The sequence below is a fragment of the Nomascus leucogenys genome, chromosome X (assembly GCF_006542625.1).
Source record: "Nomascus leucogenys isolate Asia chromosome X, Asia_NLE_v1, whole genome shotgun sequence".
Lineage (NCBI taxonomy): Eukaryota > Metazoa > Chordata > Mammalia > Primates > Hylobatidae > Nomascus > Nomascus leucogenys.
The window spans coordinates 110,171,821-110,188,413 of NC_044406.1; the positions used below are offsets into that span (position 1 = coordinate 110,171,821).

The window sequence follows — 16,593 nt, forward strand, 5'->3', positions numbered from 1 at the left end:
CCACTAGAAATTAATCTCACCCAGATAAGAGGGAGGCAGCATGATTTAGGTGAATAGTCTCAGACAGATTATTTAATTTCTTTTAGCCTTAGCCTAAGCCTTAGTTTCCTCATCTGTGAAGCTGGGATTATGGTTTTACAGCTATGTATATACATAGGCGTGCACACACACAGATGCATGCATATACGAAATATTGCTCTGGTCAATTGAAAAAAAATCTATGTTAATTATATCTAGTTCTTATTTATAAATCTCATCTTCCTGTACCAAGACATTCTTCTTTTAGATATTACTATATTTATGATATTTCTAGTGAGAAGACTGGTAAGCAAATAATTCAACAATAAAAACAGGATTTTGAAAATCTAGTATTTACGTTGATTACCCCTGCCTCCATCTCTCTCTTAGTCTGATGCCCCATCAGTGGAAGTTCATGTATATCTTCTTACTGCACACTAGGAATTTCCTTTCTGATGTTTGGTCTCCACCTGATTAATGTTTTACTACTTCTAATGTGTATTCTTTCTTTTTTCCTCTACCATCCTCCTGTGTAAGATTCTAAAGGTCCTTATCATATTGTTTCTCTTTGACATAGTTCTTGATTTTCTAACTTATAACGTGTGGTTTTTCTGGTGGGTGTGGAGTGGAGGTGGAGTCAGAGCTATAGCATTTGGCATTTCTACAGATCAGGGCTTTGATTATGTACTACTTTTGACAGCTTTTTCTTTTTGGTATTCTTTAGTTTTAACTTTTAACTAGATTACAGGTGTCTAGGTGGGTGGGAACTACAGTTTACTACTTAGCTCTTTTAGAGGATGTTAGGATGTAGTTACCTTACATGCAATAGTGCTTAATAAAGAGGCTTGACTAAAGTGAACTTCAGCTATTACTCTTTTCCTTATCTTCAGCTTCATCCCCAAGGTTTTAAGTGTTATACTAGATGCTATCTCACTCTTGATAACATATGGTTTATGTTAAAGAGACAAAGCCAATATAAATATTACAGCATGAGTAAAGTGACTCAGGTAGAAATGGCCAAAGTTAATTGTGTTAGGAAAAAAGATATCTGTCAGAAGTATGGGGCTGTTTTCTTGTGCATATTGAGAATAGATAGCATTTGTTTGTGCTTTATTTATAGATTAGAGTATCATGGTAAAGATCATTAGATGATGGTTGAAGAAGTATGCCTTTTATTGTGTGACCATAGACTTCTTAGTGTTAGGGACTTACTTGGAAGTTTTCTTTATTTTTTTTATCACACCGTATATTAACTTCTGACATTTGCAAATTTCAGGAGTTGTCACAGCAGAAATGTTTAGACATATGCAGAACTCTGAGATAATTCGAAAAATGACTGAAGAATTCGATGAGGTAACTTACTACCTTAAGTGTTTTGATAACTTATGCATGTTTACCTTGACTTATTTTTGAAAGTATTATTAAATTGTAAGCATTAGGCTGGGCACGGTGGCTCACACCTGTAATCCCACACTTTCAGAGGCTGAGGCAGGTGGATCACCTGAGGTCAGGAGTTCGAGACCATCCTGATCAATATGGTGACACCCTGTCTCTACTAAAAATACAAAAAAATTAGCCAGGCGTCGTGGTGTGCGCCTGTAGTCCCAGCTACTTGGGAAGCTGAGACAAGAGAATTGCTTGAACCTGGGAGGCGGAGGTTGCAGTGAGCAGAGATCTCGCCACTGTACTCCAGCCTGGGCAACAGAGTGAGACTCCGTCAAAAAAAAGAAAAAAAAATTGTAAGCATTAATGTTGTAAATAAGAGCTTTGGCATTAGATTTAATCAAATGATGCCTGTGCGACCTTTGGCAAGTTGTTGTCTTAGTATCAGTTTTTTGGTTTTTTTTTTTTTTTCTTTTTTCCTGAGACAAAGTCTCGCTCTGTCGCCCAGGCTGGAGTGCAGTGGCATGATCTCACTGCAACCTCCGCCTCCTGGGTTCAAGCAATTCTCCTGCCACAGCCTTCCAAGTAGCTGGGATTACAGGCACCTACCACGCCTGAATAATTTCTGTATTTTTAGTAGAGACATGGTGGGGGGTGGTGGGCGGTGTGGGTTTACCATGTTGGCCAGGATGGTCTCGAACTCCTGACCTCAAGTGACCCGCCCACCTTGGCCTCCCAAAGTGCGGGGATTACAGCAGGTAGGCGCCACTGCATCTGGCCGGTATCAATTTCATTATCTGTAAAATGGGCCTAATAGTACTTTACTCATAAGGCTGTTAGAAGTAATGTTTGAAAATTGCTTAACATTTTATGGTCCCCAGAACATAGCAAGAACTTAATAAATGGTAGTTATTATTGACAAAAATGAAAATGTCAAGGAAGAATATAAGAACATATCCTGGAATGTTGTAAAAGGAAGGTTTCAGCAATATTTAGGGAACCTGATAGCTAGGGCAAAGGAGTATATAGATATTTTTATTGTTTAAAAACTCTTAAGAACAACAAAGATTACATATTAGTTTAGACTCAGTTGTCCCCCCCCTTACCTCCCTAGGGCTAGATTGAGTTGATTCTTTATTACATTGAGCTCTTTGAAGTATTGTTACCAATAAATACATACGTAGATTTACTATAAATTAAGCTTCTTCAAGGAAGGTATTTGGGTTTGTTTGGGTCACGGCTGTGTTTCAGCACCAGTACTTTTACTCTTCCAAAATTTTTCCCTGTGGGTTTTCAAGTAGAAAATGTTGTCTGATATGAGTTTTATTTGGTCTTTTTTTTCTTGCTTACTCTGATGAAGGAGGTTTGAACTATTATTCTGAAAGATGGATGAGTTAAAATGGCTTTGATGATGGCTAAGTGCTATTAATCACTCCCCAAGTAGTTGAGAAGTAATTTTGAATAGTGGCATTTTTTACCCTTTTAATATTAAATGTTTTAGTGAGAACTTTCTCACTAAAAGGGAACAACTATTTGAGATAATTGTCCTGAAATATGATTTGAAAATGCCAGCAAACCAAGTTGCTAACAATTAAGATGCTATATTTCAATATAGTCACTAAATTAGCTAATCAGAAAATACCAAGAAAACTTTTTTTGTGGAATATCAGGACCTTATTCTCAGATGAGACACAACTGCACTTACATGTGACATGACTTAAGATTTTAAAAAATGTTCTATTGACAAAAATTAATTTTTAAAATTTACTGAACTGAATTACCTTACATCTCTAGGATACTCTTGTCAGAGACCGTTACTTTTAGATGTTCTATATGGTATTGGTCTCTGCTTTTATTTCTGAGTACTTCATTGTTTTTAATGATTTGTGGAGAATCTCAATTTACCCTGAGACTAGAGAATGCCCTCTTGTTGTGCAAAGTAAAACCAGGGTACCAGTCTTCCATGGCAATACTAGCTACATTTCCATTTCTTTAAAAAATTATGATTGTTTATATCTGTTGACTGTGTGATGTATTTGAAGCTAATAAAAACATATTTCTAATGTTTTGTTGATTTATACATCATATATTTTATTAGATTGAGAATATAATTTCCATCATTTTGAATCCATTTAAAAATATAATTTTGGTTTGGTTTGGGTTTGCTTTTGCTTTATATCTGTGCTTATCACAAGGATGTTTTGCTTTGATGAGGGAGGCTTTTAAAATTTTTAACCTGAGTAATTGGTATATATTTTCATTGATTAAAGTGAATTCAGAGTATCTATTTTGATCTTAAATAAAGAGCTGAAGTGTTCAGAGGTACCCCTACCTTTATATATTGTTCTCTTGCCTACTTTGAGGATTTATTGGAGAAGAAAGGTGAGATAAAGATATCTTTTCATGCTTTTGTCTAGAGTATTTCAAAAGGAAGTGATATGTTAAGTCATGCATTCTAAATGAAATTGCCGTTTTAAATTTTTGTTTTAGGATAGTGGAGATTATCCACTTACCATGGCTGGTCCTCAGTGGAAGAAGTTCAAATCCAGTTTTTGTGAATTCATTGGCGTGTTAGTACGGCAATGTCAATATAGTATCATATATGATGAGTATATGATGGATACGGTCATTTCACTTCTTACAGGATTGTCTGACTCACAAGTCAGAGCATTTCGACATACAAGCACCCTGGCAGGTCAGTATTTAGAAATATTTTCTGCATATTGTCTTAGACTTGAGATGAAAAAGATTCTCATTTAAAGAGAAAGGAAATAACAGAGATACAAATTAATTTATTTATAAAGTGACCACTAAGAGGACACTCCCCCATCCCTCCTGCGAATTACTGGAAGTGGGATGATAATTTCAGTTTCGATTTTGTGAAGGTGTACTAAAACTAGTATATGGTGATTTTCTTGTATACTATGCATACTGTGCCACAGCAGGGGAGAATTGGACGATAGGTATGTGTTGGGTTCTTGAAAAATACTATGCCACAGCAAGGGAAAATTGAACTATAGGTGTGCATTGGATTATTGAAAAATACTATGCCACAAGAAGGGAAAATTGGATGATAGGTATGTATTGGGTTTTTGAAAGATACGTTACCAGGGAAGATATTGACAGCAGATTTGGAGATATCATCACAGTCATTTTGGATATGTGATCCTGATGGCCATATAGTTTGTCTTTGGTGTGCGTTGCCTCTCCAGGTAGGATGGCCCCTACTGGATGATGCCTGTTGTTTCAGTCACACTGCAAAAAGTTGATTTTTCTTATGTTTCTGGGTAACTTTAGGCTGGGGCAAATTCTTTGATCTTTAAAGTTTAATGAAATGAGGTATATTTTTATACCTCATAAAATCTGTTAGTTTCTCTTTTGTGTTTACGGTAAAATTGATGATACACTGTTACTGAATTTGTTGCTTTTGAGTTTCAATAAATAAAATAGGCATTAATTGTTATGATAGTATTCTGAATCTTCTGAATCTTAATGACATTTTGATTTTTAACTAAAAAAACTTTATATTCTCTTGGTTTGTTTTTCATTTAGAAGATTTTCTCAAAGAATTAAATCTATGATTAAAGATATGCTTCTAAGTCCTTCATTATTAAAGAGAAAATGCAGTTTCCCATATGTTGTTTTTGTTTTTAGATTGGAAGTCAGAAAATATGAATGTGATCTTGCTTTATGCACTTATGGTAGCAATGCCAATAACTTGATGGCTAAAGTAAATTAAAACAAGGATTATAGTGCAAGATGGATACTTTTAGATCAGAGTGACAGACTGGTTTGCTGGGAGCATGAAATTAACTTAGAGCAGAAAATTGGGAAATCTTTCTTTAAGAGAGCCAATAGCCACAAATTTAAGATGTAGTTTTATTGTTGTTGTATCATGCAATGCACTAAGTGTGAGAAGTAGTCTGGAGTAAGCTAAAGAAAGCAAAAAGTGATCAGATCTTTCAGTTAATAAATTTTAAATCCCAGGCAATAAGAATCTTGTATCAGGAGTAAGAGTTTAGTAACAGAAGATAGGGATATGGAGGAAGTTTTATGAAAAAGCACTTTAATTAAGTGACATTTTTCCCTTTGTTCTTTTGACTTTCCATGGAGATCTGTTCACAATTTCACCAGTCATGTTATAGAGTAAAATGAAAGGAAAGCAAATACTGATAAAATTCCTCAACATTTTCATAAAATATAATTTGATGTAAAGCCATCAAGTTCCTTTTAATTACTGAGATAGCTAAATAACTTCTGTGTGAACTAAAATTTACTTTAGAAGGTGAATCATGATCTATGAAAATGATTATTTTAGGGGACATATTATAGAATAATGGGATTTAAGGATAGTCTGGAGTCAGATTGCCCTGGTTTGAATCCTGGTTTGACTGCTTATATGAACTGAGGCAAATTTTAAAATTTCCCTGAGCTTCAATTTTGCCATGAATGAAATGGGTATAATACTTACCTTTGAGAGGGCCATTGTGAGGATTAGGAGATAATTCCTGAAAAGTTATTTTATTTTATGTTATTTTATTGTTGTCATTTGTAGCAGCTGCATCTTTCTTTTGTTAGAAGCAGATTAGCTCATTTCTGCTTAATATTTCTATTTGATCTTAAATTATAAATTTTTGTGTCTGTTGGATTAATTTCACCATACTTTTACTCTTTAAAAAATAGCTATGAAGTTGATGACAGCTTTGGTGAATGTGGCACTAAATCTTAGCATTAATATGGATAATACACAAAGACAATATGAAGCAGAACGGAATAAAATGATTGGAAAACGAGCCAATGAGAGGCTAGAACTCCTGCTACAAAAGCGGAAAGAGGTAAACTTTTATATTGAATATTTAGGCTATTGTGTGACCAACTTGGTCACCATTAATTAGGATATAACTTTGCTTAGTGGCTCAGATAATTGTTTTTGAAATATTTAAATGTGAATAACATTTCAAACTATTTGCCCAACAAAATTCTGATGAATATCTGTGCCAACAATACTGTTTGCTTATTTTCAATCTGCGTGGACTAGTATTAAGAGTGGCTTTAAGTAAGGGGACTGGGGTTAGTCTGACAAGTTGTCTTAAGCTTTAGTATTATTCATCTCTACGGTGAAAAACCTTTTGTCAGGATGAAAAGAGGTTTCACAATTAAAATCACTTTGGAAAATAAAATCACTTTGAAAAATAACATAAGCTGTTTATTGGCATCTAAATCAGTGTTTTTTATACAGTAGAAGGCATTTGTTTAACATTAATGACTGACCACCAAATTTAACTCTGAATGAGGAAAATAATTTTTTCAGCCTTATGCGAAATAACAGTAAATAAAATCTTCTGATGCTGCGGCTGTAATTTAAATTCTTTCTTTATTGGTGATAAAATATTTTGCTATCTCATAATGGAGATGTTTGTTTTCATATCAAATAGGCAAAGTCTGATTTTTCAAAAATATTAGTAATGTAGTTGAGTTCAGTAGTTATCATGGTTATCTACGAATTATTGACCTGATCTTGAATTTTTTGGGGGGGGGAATTAGTAGCTAATTTTAAATTGGTTATTTCCGAAATAGTTAATAACTTTAAAACATATCCAGACTCAAGAAAACTAAGAAAAATCCTGCTCATATTTCCCCCATGTCTAAATTCCTCATATTTTTCATATAATTTGAAATAAAGTGTTGGTACTTTTTCCCCTTAATTTATGTATATGCTATATAATAAGTGATACGTAGTAACAATAAACTACATTGCAGATTTCTTTACAGTGTTTTTTTTTTGGAGGCAGAATCTCACTCTGTCTCCCAGGCTGGAGTACAGTGGCACTATCTCAGCTAACTGCAACCTCTGTCTCCCAGGTTCAAGCTCCTGCCTCAGCCTCCTCAGTAGCTGGGATTATAGGCTTGTGCCACTATGCCTGGCTAATTTTTGTATTTTTAGTAGAGTCGGGGTTTCGCCATGTTGGCCAGGCTGGTCTCGAACTCCTGACCTCAAGTGATCCGTCTGTCTTGGCCTCCCCAAGTGCTGAGATTACAGGCATGAGCCACTGCACCCGGCCTTCTTTACAGTTCTTTAGTGGAAATTTATGAGCATTAGAAAAAAATTAATCTACTGGCTAAATATTAAAATCCAAATCAAATATTTCAGGTATTAAGGAACTTTATCTACCTGGTAATATAACTGTTAATTTTTCTATATGGTTACTGTTGTCTAGTAAAATTCAAAATTCCCCAAAATACTGGGGAATTCTGCTTTTTTCGTGCTTGTAACAACTTACAGGTGTTCATTTGGTTTTCTTCCTTTACAATTGAAAAGAAATGATGTGTTTTTTTTACAGCTTCAGGAAAATCAAGATGAAATAGAAAATATGATGAATGCAATATTTAAAGGAGTGTTTGTACATAGATACCGGTAAGTTGTGACAGTTTTTTCATAAATAGCACTATATAATTTCTACTCAGCAAGTTTGCATATTCAGTGGTGTAGGGAATCTAAATTAGCAGGAAGAATGTTATAGTAAAATCAATGTCAGACTCTAAACTGTGCCACTGAGTCACTCTGGGCAAGTTATTTAACTCGTGAGTTTAGTGTTTCCCATCTGAAAAATGGGATAATGCTGTGCTTGACTTGCAGCCAGTAGAAGTTACTGCTATTTGGATTCGGGCTACACAATACTTAATTGCCTTTGGATGCACTATGTTAGTAGAGCCTGCACATGCTGACTCCTGACTCTCTTCCCTTCCATTGAATATCAGTGGGAAGAATTGGATAGGTTAAAGTGAGATGTTTTCTTTTGCTGTTTTGAATGAACAGAGGAAAGAAATAGTAATCTTATTAAATTTATGCTGTAAACTATTCTTAAATTTTGGTAGTATTTTTATTCAGCTTCTTCCACATATCCTCAACTTGACAGTTACTGAATCAGGTTAATGCTTGCTTTTTGTAATGTCTCCATGTCCATTCTTACCTTTTCACTTCTATTGTCACCATTACCTTAGTCCGTTTCCTCATTCTCATGCCTAGAGATTATTGCAGTTTTGCCAAAATATCCTTTTATTATGTAATTCCTCTGCCTTCAGTGACTCACCAGTACTTACAAGATGAATTTAAAATCATTTATTCTAACATTCAAATCCCAGTTGAGCTTGACTTCAGTGTAATGTGTAAATAATTCTTACCTGGAAATTATGCTCTAGCCAGACAAGTGTGCCTGCTGTCTTAACACACCATGCCCAGCAGGTGTGAGCAAAGGCTGGGATATGGTATGGTATAAAAGGTGGGGATGGGATTTTGTTTGTAGTTTTATATAATTTTAAATGTTTATGTGTTGATAATTATGCTTTGCCACCTAGACGGTAAGCTTTTGGCATTCAGGCCCATGCTTCATTTCTATTTTTTAATCCCTAGTAATAAGATAGTGTCATATTCCTAGTAGATCTGAAGTACTTGGCATCTCTTGAATAAACCATAAGTTTTGTGGTATATTGGCACTAATTATGCATCGTTTTTCCTTCCTCCATTCAGTGATGCAATAGCTGAAATTCGAGCTATATGCATTGAAGAGATTGGCATTTGGATGAAGATGTATAGTGATGCCTTTCTTAATGACAGTTATTTAAAATATGTTGGTTGGACTATGCATGATAAGGTAAGATGTGCCCTTCAGACTGCTTCTTTCTACACATCAGCGTGGCTGCCTGCAGCTCTCATTCATGAGTTATCTCCCTGTATATATACCTGGTGACACATTTCTGGAAGCCTCCCCTTTATTCTTCTCTATCTTCTTTGTAAAAACTTATTTTCTATCATATGAAGTCTGCTAGATATTTTTGAATCCTGGCCACTGATTTAACCATTAATGGTGAATCAGTTTTTTGCTGAAATATTATAATCATGAAGGTAGTAGGAGTGAGGTATTTCTTAGGGCACAAAGAAGAACGATTACGCTGTTGTTATCTGAGAGCTATATACTTAAAAAAAAATTCTTCAGTTTTGATCCACTCTTTTGACAAACCTGTATCTTAGGTAGATTATACCTTACAACTTGGTTTCTGACCTTTTTAATATGTTTTCATTAAACTACCATTCTCTTAGGCTGCCTCTTCACTTGCCTTGAAGAAGTTGATTGTATATAATTCTTTCCAAACATTACTTCCCATAGTGGAAAATATACTGTGACACATGCTTCTATTGTTTTTCACAATAGTTTTGTTCTGAACAAGTTTTCAAAAATTATCCTTTGAACTACAGAAATAGTAACCCCATAGGTATTTAGTCATAAATGTATGTACTGATTACTATTTTTGCATTATCAAAGATGATAGTTTCCGAAGGAATGCTATGGTATGAAACGTTTAAAATTTTAAAGTAGAAAATATTGTATACATCTTGAATATTGAAGTTGAAAATACATAGAGTTTTAATGCATTGTCTCCTCTTTTTTTTTTTTTTTTTTTTTTTTAGCAAGGTGAAGTAAGACTCAAATGTCTTACTGCTCTACAAGGGCTTTATTATAACAAAGAGCTTAATTCCAAACTGGAACTTTTTACCAGTCGGTTCAAGGTTAGTATTACTTAAGAATTTACAAATAACTTGTTATTTGCAAATGCTTTTCTCTTGCTTTCCTTTTAAAAATATTTTAATTTTTTTGTCCTTAGGATAGAATTGTGTCTATGACCCTTGACAAAGAATATGATGTTGCAGTACAAGCAATAAAATTACTCACTCTTGTTTTACAGTAAGTATGTATTTGTTGCGTATTTGCACTAATGTTCAGATATCTGAATAACACATTAGAGTATTTGGTTCAGACTCATCTAGGTCTAAATTTTAGTAGCTTACGTCATGGAGGTTTATAGCTAGAAGTTGAATTTCTTCATGTATAGTTGAGAAAACACAGGAAGAAGGAACCATAGAATATGGAAATTCTTTTTGTGTTTGTGTGTGTGTGTGTGTGTGTTTTTTGTGTTTTTTTTTTTTTTTTTTTTTTTTTTTGAGACGGAGCCTCGCTCTGTCCTCCAGGCTGGAGTGTAGTGGTGCAATCTCGGCTCACTGCAAGCTCCACCTCCCAGGTTCACGCCATTCTCCTGCCTCAGCCTCCTGAGTAGCTGGGACTACAGGCGCCCTCTACGACGCCTGGCTAATTTTTTGTATTTTTAGTAGAGACGGAGTTTCACCGTGTTAGCCAGGATGGTCTCCATCTCCTGACCTCGTGATCGACCTGCTTCGGCCTCCCAAAGTGCTGGGATTACAGGCGTGAACCACTGCGCCCGGCCGAATATGGAAATTCTAACTGAGCTAGGAATTCATGTGTTCCCATTCTCTTGGCCGATTGATTTCCTTCCTGTTTTTGATGCTCTCGAAATAAGCACATCAGTGTATTAAAAAACATGCTTAAAATTTTGTTACACTTTTAGAGTATGAGCATTTATAAGAATGTTGTACTTCTCATAGCACCTTTAAACAATCTGAATTTAAGACCTATTCCGTGTTAATATCTGATAGTGATGTTAGGTTATTCATATTTTTCCTTTTTAAAAAATGGTAGTAAAATATAGATTATGTAAAATTCACCATTTTAACCATTTTAAAGTATGGTTTACTGGTATTACCTATGTTTACATTGTTGTACAACTGCCACCACTGTCCATTTTCAGAACTTTTTCATCACTTTATTCTGGAGCTCTGTACCCATTAAACACTGATTCTTCATTATCCCCTCCCCCCAGATCCTGGTAACCACTGTTTTATTTTCTATCTCTATGAACTTGCCTATTCTAGATATTTCGTATAAGTGGAATCATACAATATTTGTTTTTTGCATCTGGCTTATTTCACTTGGCATAATTTCTTCAAGTTTCATGCATTATTATAGCACGTACTCCTGTTGATAGCTGAATATTTCACTGTATGTATATTCCACATTTTATTTATCCATTTTTGCATTGATGGACATTTGGACTGTTTCCACCTTCAGTTATTGTCAGTAATGCTGCTATGAACATAGATGTGTGCAAGTATCTGTTTGAGTCTCTGCTTTCAGTTCTTTTATGTATACCCAGAAGTGGAATTGCTGGATCATATGGTAATTCTGTTTAATTTTTTTTTTTTTTTGAGGAACTGCCATAATGCTTTTTACAAAGGTTGCACTATTTTACATTCCCACCAGCAACGTACAAGATTTCCAATTTCTTTTTTTTTTTTTTTTTCCCTGAGTTGGAGTCTCACTCTGTCGCCCAGGCTGGAGTGCAGTAGCATGATCTTGGCTCACCGCAACCTCCACCTCCCGGGTTCAAGCGATTGCCCTGCCTCAGCTTCCCAAATAGCTGGGATTACAGGTGCCTGCCACCACACCTGGGTAATTTTTGTATTTTTAGTAGAGACGAAGTTTCACCATGTTGGCCAGGCTGGTCTCGAACTCCTGACCTCAGGTGATCCACCTGCCTTGGCCTCCCAAAGAGCTGGGATTACAGGTGTGAGCTACCACACCCAGCCAAGATTTCCAATTTCTGTACGTCCTCACCAACACTTGTTTTCTGCATTTCAGGGTAAATATCAGGTGATGTCTCCATACCAAGCACTTGGGTGGTATGTTGAGAGAGTTAAAAATCAGAGTCTTCTCATTTCAAAATAATATAACGTTTTATAAAAATACATAGAAATAAGAAATCCACCAGATATATGCAAAGAAACATTAATAAAATGCAACTAAGGGACATAAAAGAAGGCTTGAATTTGGAAAGCTCACCTAGGAAAACTCAGTATTTAAAGGCTTGTAATCTTCCTATTCTGTATATTTACCACAATGTAAATAGTACAGGCAAAGGATTTTTTTTTTTTTTGGCCATAGCAAGCAAATTGTGACATTTCATATGGAAAATTTATCATGTAAGAGTTGCCAGAAGAATATGATACAAACTAATGAGTGAGGACTAGCCCAATATAATTTTAAGTCATGTATTATAAAATCATAGTAATTTAAAAATTTTGGTCCTGGTACATGAATAGACAAAAAAGATCAATGAATCAGAATAAAAATAGAGATAAACACATATGCCTCAATAAAATGACCATGTAAGGCTTTTCTGAGCATGACACAAAAGCTAGATATGAAAGGATCAATGAATTAACTATATAAAAACCTAAAAATGTCTGTATGGCATAAAATACCATAAACTCAGAAAACGAATCTCAGATTGGGCAAGATATTTTTGCATCAAAGGAGTTAATTTCTGCAAATCAATTAAAGAAATCTGTAATAATAGGAAAACAGTCAAATATTATAGATCAGATTATTGACAGAAAAGTACGAATTTAAACATATGAAAAGATGTTGGGCCACACTTACAAACATATATATTAAAGTGAGACTTTTATATCTGTTTGCTTGGCAAAGATAGAAAGTGTTTGGTAATTACACTATATTGTTGAGGCTATGCCCTAACGGGCCCTTTTACATTGTTGATGGGAGTATAAATTGGTCTAAGCTCCTTGGAGAAAAACTTGACAGTATCAGAATTTCAAATGCTCACGTTCCCTAACAAAGCATTGTTTGTAATGGCAGAATTTTGAAAACAACCAAGGGTGCATATCAATAGAGGAAGAATTAAATTAGTATGTAAGATAATAGCTAATATAAGCACTTTATATGGGTAATTTCATTTAATACTGCAGCTCAGTGAGATGTTAGTGGTTATTCCCATTTCTATGAATCGGACAACATTGCAGTAATTAAAAAGAAGGCAGTTCTACAGATATTGACAATTCAGGGAACTCACTTACCTTGGAATTTCTTGAGCAGTCTGTTAACTGTTGCATTCTTTCTTTAATTTTTAATTATATTTTTAAATCATAAATGTTATACACACGTTGTATATAAAAATTTTGAAAGAATTCTGAAATAAAGTCATAGTATGCTACATATATTTCTATAGCTTCTTTCCCACCATCCTCCACAGTACACTAGAAACATCTTCTTTCTGATATTTTTATCAAAGGTAATAGATGTACCCATTCATGTTGATTTTCAGCCATCTATATACCTAATAATTTAAATTTCTTAGAAACGTTCCTTTTCAAAAAGTTAAAATGAGTGAACTTCTGTAGATTTACAGTACTTTAACTTGTTTGATTCAGTGTTTTTTTGTTTTGTTTTTTAGAGACAGGGTCTTGCTTTGTCACCCAGGCTGGGGTGCAGTGGTGTGATCATGGCTCACTCCAGCCTCGCCCTCCCAGGCTCAATCCATCTTCCCACCTCAGCCTTCTAAGTAGCTGGGACTATAGCTACTGTAGTCCCACCATGTCCGGCTAATTTTTTTTTTCTTTCCGTTTTTTGTAGAGATGAGGTCTCATGTTGCCCAGCCTAGTCTTGAACACCTGGGCTCAAGTGATCCACCCACTTCAGCCTCCCAAAGTGCTGGAATTACAGGTGTGAGCCACCACACCCAGCCTGATTCAGTGTTATTTTGTTAAAAACACACGTTATTTTTCCAAGAACAATCTGATACTATATAAAGAGCAATTGAAATCAGTGTGCTTTTGAAACTTGAATTTTAACAATTTAGTATCTTTTTCTCTCAAAAAGAAGTAATACTTCTTAGACATCAGACTTCTGGAAGCTTTCAGCACAACAGAAAACCAAAAAGTAAAGAGGATCTGTGTGCTTCAACTATCCAGTATTCTTAGGCTTTGTTCCTCTGGCAGTGGTCCTATGATTTGAATTTACATATAATGGTAAAAACCTAGATTATATATATCACAGTGGACTAGAAGCATATTGGGAGAGAAAGAGCTGCCAGGGGCCAGGACTCTGAATGCAGTTGCAAGGGAAGAATGTAACAGCGTTTACCCTGGGGTACTGTGGTTGATGGGCCTTAATGATTATGATTTATCGAAAATATTTTGTTAGGCTTATTTTGTTCTTTAAAGATAAGAAAAAGAAAATGAGCATTACATTTTAGTAAGATTTTTTTTTCCAGTGATTGCAATTAAAGATCTTTGGCACTTAGATTTTAGTTATTTGGGAAAACCACTTGCATTGCCTTATATGGTGTTCAGTACGTGGTGGATGAAGCATTCTTGATTGATGTGATATAAATGGGCCATTAGTATATTTTGATGTAATGTCGTGACTTAATATTACTATGAAATATAAGCAAAGTATTATATTATCTGCGATTTTTAACTCTAAGCTCTTAGCTTGCTGTCCCTTTACTTTCTATGTCGGTTTTCATTATTTTGTCTTCCTTTTCTGTTAGCATCCATGTGACATAATTCTTTTAAAAGTTTATTTGTTTACCTTCTGCATTCACTTTTAATTTTACCTGCCATTTATCTTTGATAGATTTTGGTAGATGGTAATTAAATAAGCTTGATTTGTTTTTTTTTTCCTTTAACATATTAATGAAACTTTACAACTTTTTAAAAGTATGAGCATAAGTTTTTGTACTGTTAATATGCTTAGAATTAGGACGTTACTAAAAGCACCTGTTACTGCTTATTTCTTAGGAGTAGTGAAGAAGTTCTTACTGCAGAAGATTGTGAAAATGTCTATCATCTGGTTTATTCAGCTCACCGGCCAGTAGCAGTAGCAGCTGGAGAATTTCTCTACAAAAAGTAAATCTATATTTCTGTTACTCATTTTCTAAGGCATACTTTCATAACAGTAATTTGTTATGTTATACTTGACATTAAGATTATATATATATAACTTATTTTAAAAATTACTACAGATCATATCGAAGCTTTCACATTTTACTTTTTCCTTTAAAAGTTTAGATTTCTTCTAAGTTCTTTGATTTATTTTAAGTTAGATCTTTAAAGGGAAATGTAGGCTGGGCGCAGTGGCTCATGCCTGTAATCCCAGCACTTTGGGAGGCCAAGGTGGGTGGATCACGAGGTCAGGAGATCAAGACCATCCTGGCTAACATGGTGAAACCCCATCTCTACTAGAAATACAAAAGCAAATCAGCCGGGCATGGTGGCGGGCGCCTGTAGTCCCAGCTACTCGGGAGGCTGAGGCAGGAGAATGGTGTGAACCCAGGGGGCAGAGCTTGCAGTGAGCTGAGATCGCGCCACTGCACTCCAGCCAGGGCGAGGCTGGACTCTGTCTCAAAAAAAAAAAAAAAAATGGGAAATATACCCATGTCTTTCAGTAAACATGCTCAGAAAGATACCTAACTATATTATATTAAGACTGACCTCTTCCCAATTGTTTACCCTTCTAATACCTGCTTCAGCTTCTAAATATTGCTTATACTATATTTAGTCTTTTTTGTTTGTTTGTTTGTTTGAGACAGAGCCTGTTGCCCAGGCTGGAGTGTGCAGTGGTGCGATCTCAGCTCACTGTAACCAATTTCTGCCTCCTGGGTTCAGGCGCTTGTCGTGGCTCACCCTCCTGAGTAGCTGGGACTACAGGCTATATTTACTCTTAAACTTATTTTTCCTTTGCTTTAGAAAATATTAAAAGGTTCTTCAAGTATTTAATAAAGTTTGACATAAGAATCCCAAGAATTCTAGAATCTCTTTACTTTTATGATCCTATTTAATTCAGATTAGGTAGTATGAGTAGAAGTGTGAATATCTGATCACAGAAAACAAAGATTGTTATGTAATGGCTTTCAAAGAGACTATTTTGAGCCATATAGATTAAACTTTTCTTGTTCCTATGATGTTATTAAAATGCCTGTTGGGGGTGCAGCAATTATTAGAAAGAGTAGGTGGTATAAAACATTTACACTACAGTTTTTTATTCATTGCTGTTTAGTGTTAATTCTCTTGTTGTTTATGAGGAAAAATGCTCATGCTATCCATAGTAAAAGGACAGTAAGTTGGGGCAATTTTACCAGAAGGATAGAAGGAAAGTATATGTTTAGTTTTCAAGATGAATATGTATCATAGATTTTTTAGCATAAATGGTGTAGCTTTGTCAATGTACTACTTTTATGGAAGGCAACAGTTATATAAAATACAGTAAGGTTTTTAAAAACAAATAGTTTATAACTCAGTACAATTAACTTTGGAAATTAGTTTAAAAGGACTTAGAATTACCATCAAACGTGAAATGAAAAAGGTTTATAGCAATTATTTGCGTGGTGTGCCATAATGTTGCATGATATTGTACCTACTCAGTTCTCCTTTACTCCTTTGTTAGATCCTTAGATATGAAATCCAAACAGTTAATTTTTTTT

At 34.9% G+C, this 16,593-nt stretch overlaps 1 protein-coding gene across 8 annotated transcripts in view; it reads left to right on the forward strand.

The window, feature by feature from the left end:
* Positions 1-16,593, forward strand: part of STAG2 (stromal antigen 2) — a 140,773-nt gene that overhangs the window by 80,372 nt on the left and 43,808 nt on the right. For all 8 annotated transcript variants that reach the window (XM_003262297.4, XM_030806556.1, XM_030806557.1 and 5 more), the window contains 8 exons: positions 1,295-1,371; positions 3,892-4,096; positions 6,085-6,236; positions 7,743-7,816; positions 8,930-9,053; positions 9,869-9,967; positions 10,063-10,142; positions 14,912-15,019. In XM_003262297.4, coding sequence (XP_003262345.1) covers positions 1,295-1,371; positions 3,892-4,096; positions 6,085-6,236; positions 7,743-7,816; positions 8,930-9,053; positions 9,869-9,967; positions 10,063-10,142; positions 14,912-15,019 — 919 coding nt within the window. The remainder of the gene's footprint in view (positions 1-1,294; positions 1,372-3,891; positions 4,097-6,084; positions 6,237-7,742; positions 7,817-8,929; positions 9,054-9,868; positions 9,968-10,062; positions 10,143-14,911; positions 15,020-16,593) is intronic.